The sequence below is a fragment of the Desmodus rotundus genome, chromosome 3 (genome assembly GCF_022682495.2).
Source record: "Desmodus rotundus isolate HL8 chromosome 3, HLdesRot8A.1, whole genome shotgun sequence".
Classification (NCBI taxonomy): domain Eukaryota; kingdom Metazoa; phylum Chordata; class Mammalia; order Chiroptera; family Phyllostomidae; genus Desmodus; species Desmodus rotundus.
This window is the reverse complement of record NC_071389.1, coordinates 89,645,585-89,659,688: the sequence shown is the minus strand read 5'-3', so window position 1 is coordinate 89,659,688 and position 14,104 is coordinate 89,645,585. Positions and strand designations below refer to the sequence as shown.

Here is a 14,104-nt window from a genome sequence, read left to right as displayed (position 1 = left end):
TCAATCAGAGGTTTGAGGCTTTATTTCCCTGCACTGGAGCCCTGGGTTGTGCGGTCTGCTTCGCTCCCTGCCGTTCATCTGGTTTATCTGTGCCCGAATGTGCGGTCGCGGGGTGCTACCTGCCGCTCTGCCTGCCCCGTTCTCCGCCACTCTGAGTCCAGCCCTCTCGGTTTATCTGTGAGTGAATGTGGGGCCGCAGGGTCTGCTAGCGCTCGGACTGCCTGCGCTGTTCCTCCCACACTCCGCCAGTCTCCGTCCCGCCACAGCCACGCGAGTCCTCTCCACCCCGGTACCCGTCTCCACCCCTTCTACCGGTCTGGATGAATGTTTTTGCTCTGTTATTTCCTTGGTGTCGGACCCCCTTGCCGTTTGATTCTCTGTCAGTTCTGGTTGTGCGAGGAGGCGCAGTGTGTCTACCTACACTGCCATCTTGGTTCTCCGGAGGATTTTTTTTATTATGGGCAATAATATGAGCAAATTTATTTGTTCGATAGAGCTCTCTGGAGATAGTGAGGAAGGTACATTGGAAGCCAGCGAAACAAGAAACAGGGAAGCCAGTCAGAATGCCATAGCGTCAGTCCAGGCAAGAAGAAGGTGAGGTCTGCACCAAGCTGGCAGTGCAGGTGTGGACGATGGGAGGGGGCATGTGGGAGACATAAACAGGCAGCCTTGTTAGCAGTAATAGCGAAGATCCTTTGGGTTACGGTTTGGGAAAATGAGTGAGTGGTGATCCACTCACCAATGTAGGGAAAGGAAAGGGCTTAGGGGCAGGAAGGAGGGGATGCAAGAGATGATGAGATTGGGTATGGACACGCTGAGTGTCCAGACGCTAGGGGGACAATTAGGAAATGACAGTCAGTCGGGTATGTATGTGGCTCTAAGAAGATCAAGACCGGTTATAGAGTCATACAGGACCATGAGTGAAATTGTTCAGAGAATGCATAAAGTGACATAAGAACAGAAGGACCCTGCCCCAGGTTGGGTTTTTCAGAGCTTAGTCTGAATATTTATTAGAGGGTACTCTCAAAATTGACAGCTATAGAAGGGAGGGAGAGGAAGTAGAATTGGGCGAAGGGGGAAGGAAAGTTGTGATGTAGTCCAAAAGCTTCAGGTGACCCATGGAGAGCTCGAGTGGCAATGGCTGTTGATATTGACTGTGTTGGGCCAAAGTGGCTGCATTCATTTCCTTGCCTCCATCAGAATGCTGCCTCAAAGGTGGCACTAATTTTCACAATCCTCCTCTGGATGCAATATTGCTTGGCTGGGAAAGGGGAAATTTCATAGTCTACCACTACTTTCTCCACTATGATAGTTCTTACCCCACAGGCCAATAACTCGATGTGGGGATTGTGCCAACTTCCAAGTATGTCTCTCCCAATTATACATTCAAGGACCAGGCAAATGACCCCAGACGGGTATAGATGGGTCTGCAGGCCCAATGGTCCCTTGGCCAGGACTTCATTTGTTGTCTGGTTCCTGTATGCTCCCGCTCTACTAAGAGAACCATAATGACACTTCACATCTCCAGATCTCAATTCCAACTCTGAGCCTTGAAATATCTGGGTTTTCTTTCCCTAGTGTACTGTTACCTGAGTAAATGGCCATTGGGCCCTTTGGGGAAGGGCAAGGCAGTCACACTGTGTATACTTTGCCATGGTGTCGCAGGATAACTGGCCACCTTCAGTTACTGAGTTCCAGGTCTGAAAACGGATCAAGGGACTGTAAGATTTTATTGACACGACTATACTCAACTGCCTGGTCATCCATCTGGATTTCTTCTGATGGTGTAAAGTGAATACTACTGTTACAGTAGTCAGCTTCAGCTGACTCTGGGTGCTATGGAGTGAAAATGGTCCAACACAGTTGTCCTGCATTGGGCCAGAATGGCCTGGCCTTTATTCCGCTGGCTCCCTCAGTCACTGGATGTGGACTGCAGTGGGAAATGTGTGCAGACTCGGAGGGAGGACACAGAAGAAGGCTTTCTGCTAACAGTACTTTCAGTAGCTGAGACAAATACTTTCTTGAAGGGGGATCTAGGTGGCACATCTCGGAGTCCACCACAGTTGATGGAACTGTGGAGAAGGATAGGGTCAGAGCACAGGTGGACAAGTTCAACTTTGACATCTGTCACTGTAATGAGGAGTAAGAGAAAGTAAGAATGGGATCAGATGAAGATGAGGGTTTCAGTAGAGGTACAAGGAATTGAGAAAATCAAGCCTGATAACTTCTATTTTTTTTGTAGAATCAGAAGCAGGGCCATCTGCTAAACTTGGGTTTGGGTTGGGTTAGGGCTTGAAGAGAATAGTCCTCAAGGTAAATGAGAGGAGGACTATTCATACAAAGATTAACTTGTGCACATATGTTTACAGCAACTTTATTGTAATATCTTCAAATGGGAAACAGCCCAAATGAACATCAACATGTGAATGGATGAACAAATAGTAATATAGCCAGCCACACAATAGAATACTGCTCAGCCTTAAAAAGGAATGAACTATTCATACACGCAACAACGAGATGAATCTCAAAGTAATTACGATGAGTGAAGAAGACAAAAATATTGTACATACTGTATTATTCCATTTATATAAAACTCTAGACAATGTAAACTAATCTGTAATGACAAAATACGGATCAGTTGTTGGGGAGGGGTTTAAGGAAAACTTGGGGTGGTGAACATGTTCGCTATTTTGATTGTAGCCATGGTTTTATGGGTTATACATGTGTCAAAACTTTGATTTGTATACTTTAAATATGTGCAGTTACTGAATATCAATTATGCCTTAATAAAGCTGTTTAAAAACTTGAAATCGAACTGAAAATTAACTATCATTGAATCATTGAAATTAGCAAATAGAACAAACCTATAAAAATACTTATTATACCCTTTAAAATTTTAATTTAGTCAACTTAGACCTAGTTTAAAATCTCTACTAGAGATTTTTAAAAGCAGAACTTTTAAAAGAATGTGGTAATTCTGACTTAAATCCCAACAGTCAGTTCTAACAGAATCTGACAAGATGGGCCCTATTTGCTTTCACCACAAACCTATATTCCTTCCTTCCTTCCTTTCTTTTTGCAAACTTTCATTGTTAGCGTATGAAGGCTTCCTTATTTCAACTCTCTAGTGTCTCAAAGTGACTAAATTTAAAGGGTCATCTACTTGCACATAATCCTTTCCACTCCTCTGAGACACACCTATTCTTATGTCCATTGTGGAGATGAGGAGACAGTCTCAGAGAGGTCAAAACATTAGCCCAAGGCCCAGGCTTATACACAATTGCAGCTTAGGGGGGCGGGGTGTCTGATGCTGAAATAGTGTCTACCTATCTTTCCTATCTTGTTGACAATGTAGTCGACGCAATTTTCCTTTTTATAGTCTTTTTCCCAATATTGTTGCTATTCTTAAGGTTAGCTACACTCAAGGCTTTCCTGGAGTTACAGGCCTACTAGTGTTATAGAACAGAGGGGGGATGGGGATAGGGGTGGACGATATACTATTACCCAAAGGACTCCCCCTTTCTCTTTGGGGGTCCCCCCCTACTAGGTTCGCCTTGCCCGCCGCCAGAGGAAAGACATCTCTCAATGTCAGAGATTGGTGAAAAGGAAAGGAATTATTTATTTAAAAGTTATACAGACTTAAGAGTAATGGCTTAATGTCTCCATTAAAATACTAAAGTCCTTTAGAATACCCACAGACGCACACAGTCCTTCCTTCTCCCTCTGCCCATTCCGGGGTACCGTACCTCAGGAAAAGAAGTAGAAGTCCGTGATTCAGACTCCTGGCACCGTCAGCTGTGTTGCCACCACAGGGTGCCCCTACTCCCCCAAAGCCGTGTGGTCCTCTCTCCCTTCTCCACCAAAGCTGCTTGGCCCTCTCTCTTGTACGGCTGCCCTGCCTGGGTTTAAATCCCAGCACCAGTCTTCCTCTGCAGTCCCATTTCCCAGGGGGAGTTGCTTCCCAGTTACATCTTGGGTGGAAGTCACTCCCATCTCCCTGGCTCAAAGTGTGACCACAGCTATTTAACACATCTATGAAACCAGTTAAAGGTTACAGATATGTTAAATGACCATGCCAGAGGTTAGCTGCACAGCTGTTGCTATACAAAACAGCTCTGAATGGCCCAACTCCATGTGTCCCTTCCCCCAGCTCAGGCTTGTGGGGGTGAGGACATCCTATATATATTTCTCTAATATTTCCCAGACATCTTGAGCTCTGGACCCCATTACAAATCCCTATTTGGGGCCCTCCTCTTGGCTGCACACTGTTACAATAGGAGGGTTTTGGTAATCCAAACCCAAAATGGTATGATGGGAGGTGGGTTCTCTCGGAGTGCTTAAAACAGGATTGTCTTTTTAGGGCGTGTCACAACCTGGGAAGCTAGCGCTGCTATAGCTCCACCACGGGAGTACTACAAGGTTTACTAATTGGGGTGTAGGAGGAAGGGAACAGCGAGGGCGAGTTCTGCCTCGCGCCGCTGGGCTCCCTGAGGCCAGGGCGGACTCCAGGTCTGCCCCAGTAAATAACGAGAGCGGGTTTTTCCTCCGCGTCCAAACACTTACTGGAGTTCGGAAAAAGGACAGCGATAAAGCGTGGCCTGGGCTCTGGTGTGCGAGGCCGGTGGTGCTGCCCGGCCCCGCCCCTTCCGCGCCCCGCCTGCTGCTTCCATCCCAGGCCCCACCCACTTCCCCCTGGACCAAAAGCGAAAGCGCGCTCGGTTGCTCGGCGCTCACCTACTCAGGTCTAGCCGGACCAGCCGACTGCAGCGGGGACCCTAGTCGCTGCACAGGTGGGTTGGGGGCCGGCGGGCCTGCATGGAGGGGCTGCAGGCCGTTGCGGGTGGGGCTGTCTCCCTGCACAACTTCAGCGCGAGGCTGTGGGAGCAGCTGGTCCACTTCCACGTCATGCGGCTGACGGACTCGCTCTTCCTGTGGGTGGGAGCCACGCCGCACCTGCGCAACCTCGCCGTGGCTATGTGCAGCCGCTACGTGAGTACTGGCCCGGGCTGGGGCTACTGGGAGGGTGGAGCGGGGAGAGAGGAGAGAATGGCTAGAGACACGGTAGGGTGCGCTGTCCCTAGGCGGCCGGGCCAATGCGGGGTGGCGGGGGCGGGTTATGGGTGCTGGCGGGAGCCTAAAAGTGCGCGCCTGGTGCCCGCTGGAGAGACCGCAGTTTGGGTTCCGATAGGTGTGCGGGCGTGGCCCTCAGGTGTCTTGGGCCTAGGGGGTCCTTGGAAATTTCCAGAACGCTTCCTGTGATGTGTTAGGGAATGGGGGTCGGTCTGAATTTGCACCACCTGAGGGGAGCTGTGTACGGTCAGGCCAGCACGTGGGACCTCAGGCAGGTCCTTTCCACTCCCGCCACCCTGCTGGCTCCTTCTCTCTCCCATCTGTGTAGTTGGAGTGTCCCGAGGCTTCATCATGGGATCTCTGCTCCCCGGTCACACTTGCACTCGGGGGGATGGCATCTACTTCTTAGTTTTCATTCTCCATCTGTATTGACCCCACCATTTATCTATGTTTCCAGAACAGACCTCTTTCCTGAATTTCAGACTCCTATGTGTTTACTAGGAAACCTAATAGGCATCTCACAATAGACATATTCAAGACCAAACTCGACCTATTACTTTAAACCTGCCCCTCTCACAGCCAGCGCATCTCTGTTATAGTGACTCCACTGAAACCCAGGAGTCATTCTTGATACCACTCAGCCACACTCCACACGCCCAGTGGAGGTGAATCTGTGAGCACTGCCGTCAATCAAAACATACACGAGTCAACGTTAAATAAGTCAGAGAGAAAAAGACAAATACCATAAGATTTCACTTACGTGGGACCAAAAAAAAAAAAACAAAAACCCCTCACCAAAAAATGAACAAATAGCACAAAACAGAAACAGATTTATCCACACAGAGAACAAACTGGTAGTTGCCAGAGGGGAATGGAGTGGGAGGTTGGATGAAAAAAGGTGAAGGGGAATAAGAGGTACAAACTTTCAGTTATATAGTAAGTCATGGGGATGTAATGAAACTTACTGTGGTGACCATATCATAAGGATACAGGCGTAGAGTCACTACATTATACCCCTGAAACTAATAATATTGTATGTCAACTATAGTTTTTAAAAAGATACATAGAATCCAGTCACCTCTCACTTCCTTAAGGTCTGCCACCCTGGGCTAGGCTTGTGGCATCTTTCCTCTGTCTGATTCCCCACTTTGCTTTCTGTATTAGTTTCTTAGAGCTGCTGTAACAAAGTGCCACAAACTGGGTGGCTTAAAATAACAGATTTGTTCTCTCACAGTTCTGGAGGCCAGAAATCTGAAATCAAGGTGTTGTTAGGGCTGGTTCATTCTCGAGGCTGAGGGAGAAATCGTTCATGCCTCTCTGGTGTTGCTGGCCGTCCGTGGTGTTCTGTGGCTTGCAAGCTTCATCACTTCCGTCTCTGTTTCCAGTGTCACATGGCCTTCTTCTCCGAGTGTCTCTGTGCGTGTCTTCCTTGCTTATAAGGGCATCAGTCATAATAAAGCAAGGGTCCAGGCTACTCCAGTATGACCTCATCTTAACTTACATTTTAATTATTTCTGCAAAGACTCTATTTGCAAATGAAGTCACCATTCACAGGTATTAGGGGTTAGGACATGGACATATCTTTTTGGAGGACACAGTTTAATCCATGACAGTGCCTAATGGTGAGTTCTTCCCAGGGCAGCAGACTGCAGTTAGATGCCGTCTTTCCTCTATTCCACACCTTTCAAGAGAGAAACTTAGAGCACAGTCCAGAGACTTGACAGTGGTCCTCCAGGCCCTGTCACCTGGGAGAGCTGCCTTGTCCGCGCCCTCCTCCCTGCCCACCCACTGGCCTCTTGGCTGCTGTAGCACACTGGCAGTCCCCGGCACTTGCTCCCTCTGCAGTTTATTGTCAGTGTTGACGTTTGTCTGTTTTATGAGGTTCGGTATGCCTAGTGCCTGACAAGCTGCTCATTAAATCCTTGTTGAATGAATAAGTGAGCAACCCTCAGGGAACTTCCCATTTCCTAGGGAGGACAGCCAGGAACCGGCAGCCAGTCAGGCAGTAAGGACTGTAGCCTGTGAGGGGCCCCAGGGATGGTGGGAAATCAGAGGAGCGAGCCATGAGGCAGGACCTGGGCAAAGCTTTGTGAAGGATACAGCCTCTGAATGGCACTTCTGGATGTCCCTCTCCCACGGTGTCCCTCTTCCCTTCTGGCTCTCCTTCTCATGTGCCTTTCCCTTCTCGCTGTTCTGTTTCTGGGCGTGTTTTATTTCTTTTCCAGTGGGTAACAATCAGTGGTCCCTTACGGCAGGAGGCAGTTCCTGGTCTTCTTTCAGTGGAGGAGAGGAAGAGGCCTGGGGGGGGGGCGTGGTTATAGGCGGCTGTGTGTTTGGAGGTCATGGCACCCTGCAGTCACCTCAGCTTCTTTCATAATCCTAAGGCAGAATCATAGACCATGTGTAAGGCTGTGGGCCACCTGGACCCCAGGACTGCTCACTGGTAAGACCAGGCATTGATTCCTTGAATTAGTTTCAAGGCTCCTCCTGTGGGTGACTTTGGTGGTCTGTCCACTTGGTAGTCATAGCTCTTAGTAGGGTGTATTTTATCAACTGGAAAGTCACCTTATAAACAAGATTGGGGCAGGAAAAGGAACCAAGCCGCCTGATGGGCCAGTGTGCCTAGATTTTGCCCTCCAGGGGTGAGGACTCAGCCAGCTGGAGAGAAGAGGTGCAGGCTGTAGCTTAAGGCAGGAAAATAAGGATCCCTGTGGCCTGGGGGCTGGCTTATGTCTACTTTTGTGAAAAGGTGTTACTGGAACACAGCTATGCCCATCCATTTAGCAGGGTCTGTCACAGCTTTTGCACTTGGATGGCAGAGTTGAGCAGTTGCTGTTAGGCCTGATAGTTCATAAAAACTAAACTGTTTACTGTCTGGCCCTTCTTAGAAAAAGTTTACTGGCCCATGAGCGCAAGATGGCATTGAAGGGTCTGTGAGGTCTCTTTCCTCCTCCCTTCTCTCCAACCTCCTGCGTGTAAGACTAGACTGTGTGGAACAAAACCAGACAACTGGGCTGCTCTTCCAGCTGACTCACCTTGTATCAAGCAAGTCTGTTTGTGGCACCAAGAAAAGCTCCAGAAGTGGGATGATGCAGGGCCCAGGGAAGGTGGGGTGTGGGACCCTGCGTGCTCAGATAATCTGGGATGTGCCTGGCCCACAGGGGTGAGTGGAAGGTGGTCCTCTGGTCACGGTCAGCTGCTGCTTAAGCATGTGTCTACCTGGGAGACCAGCTTGATGTAGCATGATTTCAGAAATAAACTTTTAAAAAGAGTAACAAATATGGGGATTTTAGTTTTGTTTTGGTCACCCTGTTAAGGTATATTTTCTATTATTTTCAGGAGGTTTAACTGTAAATACTATTTGCAGTTAAAATGTGGAACTTGGAATCTATAAAAAGCAAATTCATTAAGATCATATTTTTGTATCTTTTTCAAGAAAAAAGCATGTAGTAAATGCTTTTGTTTTTGTCATTTTTTATAGACCTAAATGAATTCTCTCTCACACTGAAGTAATTTTGAGCCCTTAGAAGATAAAGAGCATCTCTGATCCGTGCTCTGCTCCCAGTAAAAGTACGTTGGCCATGTTATAAAAGTTAGTGGTTTTTTTCCTTTTAAGCTAAGCCTTTTTAATGGTAAGGAGGGGGAGTACTTTCAAAGTAATTGGAAGTAAGATTATCTCTAGATTTCAGAAGGGCTACTTTTGTTTTTCTTTAATTTTATGGCTTCTTAGCTGAAATGAGAATTGACTAGCATAGTCAAAAGTTTTTATTTTCATTATTTTGATGCTAATGGCTGGTGCCCTTTTGCAAAGTCACAGGGGCCTTCCTTGGCCTGGAAGAGCCCAGATTCCCCTAGGGGAATGGAGCTCTGTGTTCTCTTTCTGGTCCAGATGCGGAGGTTAGGGGTCCTGCCTTCTCTGCTGCAGCCCCGCCCCCGGTGGGAGGGACCTGGAGGCACTTGGCGCCCAGACTCTGATAGCTTTCTTCTTGCAGTGGCCTTAATGGTACTGTTGGCTTCTCTCTTGGTTGTAATGTTGCCCTTCAGCATGCTTTGGATTTTCCAACACTAAAACAAGCCCTCGATGTGAAATAACTCTGAGAACTTATTGACAGCACTGTAATTCCAGCTTCAGGTGACCTCATGTGTCTCAGAGGGTCAACCTACCTGGCTGTTGACACAGATGCCAGACCTTTCTCTTCGTAAATCCGTCTAACACCCCGGGACCTGCTGCTACCACCCTCATGAATAATCAGAAGCTGAAGAATCAGAAGCAACAGAATTTTGACTGATGGAGAAGCAGCATTCCTTTCTCTGTTTTCCTTTTAGGATTCCATCCCTGTGTCTACCTCCCTCCTTGGAGACACTTCTGACACGACCTCCACTGGCCTTGCCCAGCGCTTAGGTAAGTACCCATGGCAGGTGCTGCCAGAGCGACCAGATGGGGCCTCGCTGTTTGATGGGACCCTGAGGCAAGTCACTTTAGAAATAAAGAATCTTTATACTGGGAGATAAATCGTCTCATCACCATAGGGTCAGCACAGACCTGTGTATATTGTGTCTTCTTTAGTAGGGCCCATCACGCCCACATGGTATCACCACTGTCTCAGGGCCAGCATGTTCTTAGGAGACTCCCATGTTGCGCCTTGGCTGCTGTCCAAGCTGATGAGTGACAGGCGCTTTAGCTCCCTTCTGTAAGCACATCACTCCTCATGGGGGGAGAGTGTGAATGAGGCTCACAGCACCCAGTAGGCAGTGGCTGCAGGTAACCTCCTGGGCCTTTTGGGGATTCAGTGGAGCCTGTGGAGCAGGTTGCCAGTGCCGTGCATGAGGGACTGTCCTTCGCACTTTGTAATGTCCTTCAGAGTTCAGAAGGGAGACTGGCCTGGCCCGCACGTGGCACCGAGCGGGTATTAAGCAAGAACATGAAGTTCAAGGGTCCGCTGTCCCCTACACCCCAAGCACTCACTCCCTATAAATACGCAGGCAGTTCAGGTCAGAGCAGCATGTGCTCTGCCCTCCACCAGTGTGCACAGTGACCTGTCATCACAGGGTGCGCGGGGGCCTGGGACAGTGCTCCCTTTCTCTGCCAACTGCTTTCTGAGGAGACACATTTCATCCAGGATACTCCTGCTTGACAGTTCATTCAGTTCTCAAAATAACTGTAGGGCAGCCTCTGTCTCCTCTTCAGTCTTCATGGCCACCAGTGTTCCCAGCCTGTTCAGTCAGAGAGCGAGTCACAGAGGCCTGGGTCCTGGGAGTGCTGGGGGTGTATGATAATAATGAGGCCCAGCCTCTATATTTTATCCAGTAGTAGTGCTGAAATCCTGTCCACCTGATCCCTGGTCCGTGGGAATGTGTTCGTCAGTCACTCTGGAACGCACCCACGCAGGTCACGCGGAGCGCGGGTGGCACGGTCAGGTTGAGGACAGGCCATCCCAGACCTGACGCGCTGAGTTCTGTGCGCGAGTAGGGCGGGGACCGCCAGGCCGCTGCAGCAGCGCTTCAGGACCGTCCGCCACTTTTTCTCTAGCCTGGAATTAGAGCAACCTGACTAGTAAGTTGTTCGGTAACTTCTTATTAGGAAGTAATTTTAAATTTATGGAAAAGTTGCATAAAAAGATACAAAGAGGCCCTGCTCAGCCTGCAGCCAGGTTCCCAGTTTCCATCACTCCCTCTCTATGTTCACGTCGTTTCTGAACCACATGAAGGGAAGTCACAGACGCAACTGCTTCCGCATGCTCCTCTGTGGATCACCAGCATTTAAGGGGTGACCCTGCTTTGTCGCACAGACCATTGTGTGCCCTGCCTGGTCCCCTGAAGGAGTGGGCCGTTTATAGTTCTAGAGCCAGGAAACTGGGTGGATCGCCAGTGTGGATGACAGAGCCTGCTAGTGCAGGTGCCGGGGGCTCGTCCGGCGTGCTGTGAGTAAGTTGTTCATGCCCAGAAAGGTAAGGTGGGCTCAAGGGTTGTCCTGAATGTGGGTGCCTAGTTTGTATGGAAAAACTAGGGCTTTTTTTGTGTGTGTTTTGTGCAAATGTTGGTGCTTTTTAAAATTAACATTTTCCTTACATGGTTCACTGACGCAGATCTCGGCCCGCAAGATCTGCTGTTGAGGTTTCAGTATTCCAATACACATGCACACAGACTACAGAGGTCCTGTGGGGGAAAAGGGATGGCGTGGCCACTCTCTCAAGAGGAGAGTGCCACCAAGCACCTTGGCCACTCCCTCAAGGGGGAAGCGCCAAGAGCCTTGCCTTGACCAGCCTTTATAGGTTTTTCAGGCCCTTAACATCAAAGAAGGTCCTCTTTACTATACAAAGGTTTGTTTTGGGTGGTTATATTTGCAGACACAGGAGAGGGTGTCCCTGAATACATCAAAGGAGGACATTTGCAATGTAAAAAGAGAAATGGTCGAAAGGGCTAAGACCCATACGTGGAGGGTCTAGCCCAGATTCTGGGAAGATAAAAATACTCAGTAAACATTTGCTTCCTCAATTCAGGGTGAGGGAGTTTTAGCAAGAGCAAGTCTCATAGCAGTCTGGGTACAATGCAGGCCTGATTCCCACTGGAGAACTTATCCATGGACGTGGGTCCTGCCCGCCAACCTCGCTCCCCACTGGCTTTTCCAAGTGGGGGCTGAGCCACATTTCCCACGCTTGGAACAGTTCCCCACAGTTCACATCAATTTATAATAATCTACATCAATTGAAACAGAACAGAGACAAAAAATAATATCCTTACCGTCTTACTAATTCAAATACTAACGAAGGTTTCCATCCTGTCTGTATTAGCATAAACTGGCAGCTCGCCCCAGTTGCCCATTAAGGATGGGCACATGGAAAAAGCTTGAGAAGTCAGTGGTGTGATGTGGCTGCTGGCATCACCGAAGGCAGAGATCACAAAGGGGTAGTCCAGTGCAGCCTGTGCTGTTAAAAGTGTATTATTATGCATTATTATGCAAATTAGTAGGAAATGCATTATTAACCATTGTTAGTTGTCTAGAAGGGGTAATGAGAAGAGAGCAGTGTCCCAGACAGTATCTTCTATGGAAGATGAAAAAAAGTTGGGAAAGAGGTGATCTAGAGGGTTCAGAGTGACCCTGGAAGCTTTGGAGGCTGTGGTGTGAATGGAAACCCCTTTCTGTGTGTGGCTCTGGAGGCCAGAGCTGGGACTGCTGGGTAGATGCTGCAGGCAGGTACAGGTTTGCTCCCTGTTAGGCCCTGTCCTAGCACGTAGAGTGATTGGCATCAGAGTAGCCTCGCCTTCGGGACAGGGAATTTCCTGCCACTGAATGGGGGCGGGCTGAGTGGGCGTGACTTGACAGGCACCAGCCTCACCTCTCCTACCACCTTTTTTGCCTTTGATACTGGGGTTAGTGTGGTCATCTGAAGTCCTTGGGGTGGGAGGAAGAATTGCACCTGCTGTGTGTGATGTGTGGCTGAGGGAGGAGGCCCCAGCACTAGTGCAGTCACCGTGTGTAACTGCTGCCCACGTGCCTTCAGGATATGTGTGTTGTCTTCGTGTGGATTTCTGTAGTCGAAGCAGTACGCCTTAGCTGTTGTTAGCCCTTTCTATAGAAAGGGGCTAACGTACATTCAACATCCAGTTGAACATTAGACATTTGTGTGTGTATGTGTATGCACACACGTGTGGATGTATGTGCATATCTATGTGTATGCACGGAAATTCGAAGTGGATTATCTCTAGGAATTGGTAGAGAGGATGGTATTGAAAGAGAACTTTAATATTTTATTTTAAATACTTGAATACTGTCAATGTTTTCTGAAAAGTGAAACAAACCAATAGTGTGTGTAGAGCAGTGGTTCTTATGTGTTAGTATTCGGATACCCTGGAGCTCTCGTGGGCATAGACTGCAGGCCCCAAACCCAGCCTATCTGACTGGTTGGCCTGGGCAGTGGGGCCTGAGAATGTCTATCTCTAACTACTTCCCAGGGGATGCTGCTGAGGAGGGGACTTTGCTTTAAGAACCACTGCTCTAGAGACACAGAAAGGGTCCAGTGATTTTAGTCTTCATTTGCAGCCGCTGCCTGTGAAGTCATAAAAATTAGAACTTTCTTCTGTCCTTGAAAGCCCACTGTCTTTTTCCAAATATTTCTCAGCCACAAGGCAGGCCCGAGGCACACAGAATCACCAGGTATTCCAATAATGGCTGTGTCAATGTGTTTTCTCGTTTTAGCCAGGAAGACCAACAAGCAGGTGTTTGTCAGCTATAACCTACAGAATACAGACAGTAACTTCGCATTACTTGTAGAAAACAGGATCAAGGAAGAAATGGAGGCTTTTCCCGAAAAGTTCTAGCTGAGTGGCCGAAGTGAGGATTTGTAACTTATGTATAATATACGCTTAAATAAAGGAATTGAGTTTCACTGCTTGTCACCAGGTTAATGTGTTTACATTTTGTTTTTAAAGTACTGATCTTACTAATTTTCCTTCTTCCCTTCAACAGACTGTGGGCCAGTCTGTTAAACATATAAACATATAAAGGGCTATAATTGATCAAGCCGGGGACGGAGGAAAGCAAAACAGGCAGTAGATTCCTTGTGACTGCTCAGTAATGGAGAAAAGGGGCTAATATGGGGTTGTGTCGGGATTGGAGGGTAAAGTAGTCCTTACTCTGGTATGTCTGCTCCCAGTTAAAATTGAGGTGATAAGCCCTTCCCCGGCTGTGTTCTCCCTTGGGCTGGGTTGGATCCCTTTCCTCACTGCTCACGAGACTTGTGGTCTTGGTGAAGTCTCTAACTTCTTTGGGCCCTGTTTCCTCACGTACAGAATGAGAATAGTCTTCACTCTGCTGGGTTATTTTTAGGATGAAATACACAGAAATACTTTGCCAACTTGAAATGCTGTGGCAGGTAAGATGCCAGTTACAGTTTTATCTATGTCCTGTTTGTGGGTCCAGATGCTTGCTCTTCCTGTCTTTCCTTCCTCCTCCTCTTTTTTCCCCAAGTCACCTTTAATTCTTAGCTTTTTCTGTCTACCACTTGAAATGGATTCTAATCTTTCTAATACCAAA

The 14,104-nt window shown here is 48.1% G+C and overlaps 1 protein-coding gene across 1 annotated transcript; it reads left to right on the top strand.

The window, feature by feature from the left end:
* The first annotated feature begins 4,710 nt into the window (after positions 1-4,710).
* PSMG4 (proteasome assembly chaperone 4) lies at positions 4,711-13,485 on the top strand. The gene is made up of 3 exons (XM_024552396.4): positions 4,711-4,989; positions 9,397-9,472; positions 13,268-13,485. Exons 1-3 carry the CDS (start codon positions 4,816-4,818, stop codon positions 13,387-13,389), a joined length of 372 nt encoding a protein of 123 aa, XP_024408164.1. The 5' UTR covers positions 4,711-4,815; the 3' UTR covers positions 13,390-13,485.
* Positions 13,486-14,104: the final 619 nt, after the last annotated feature.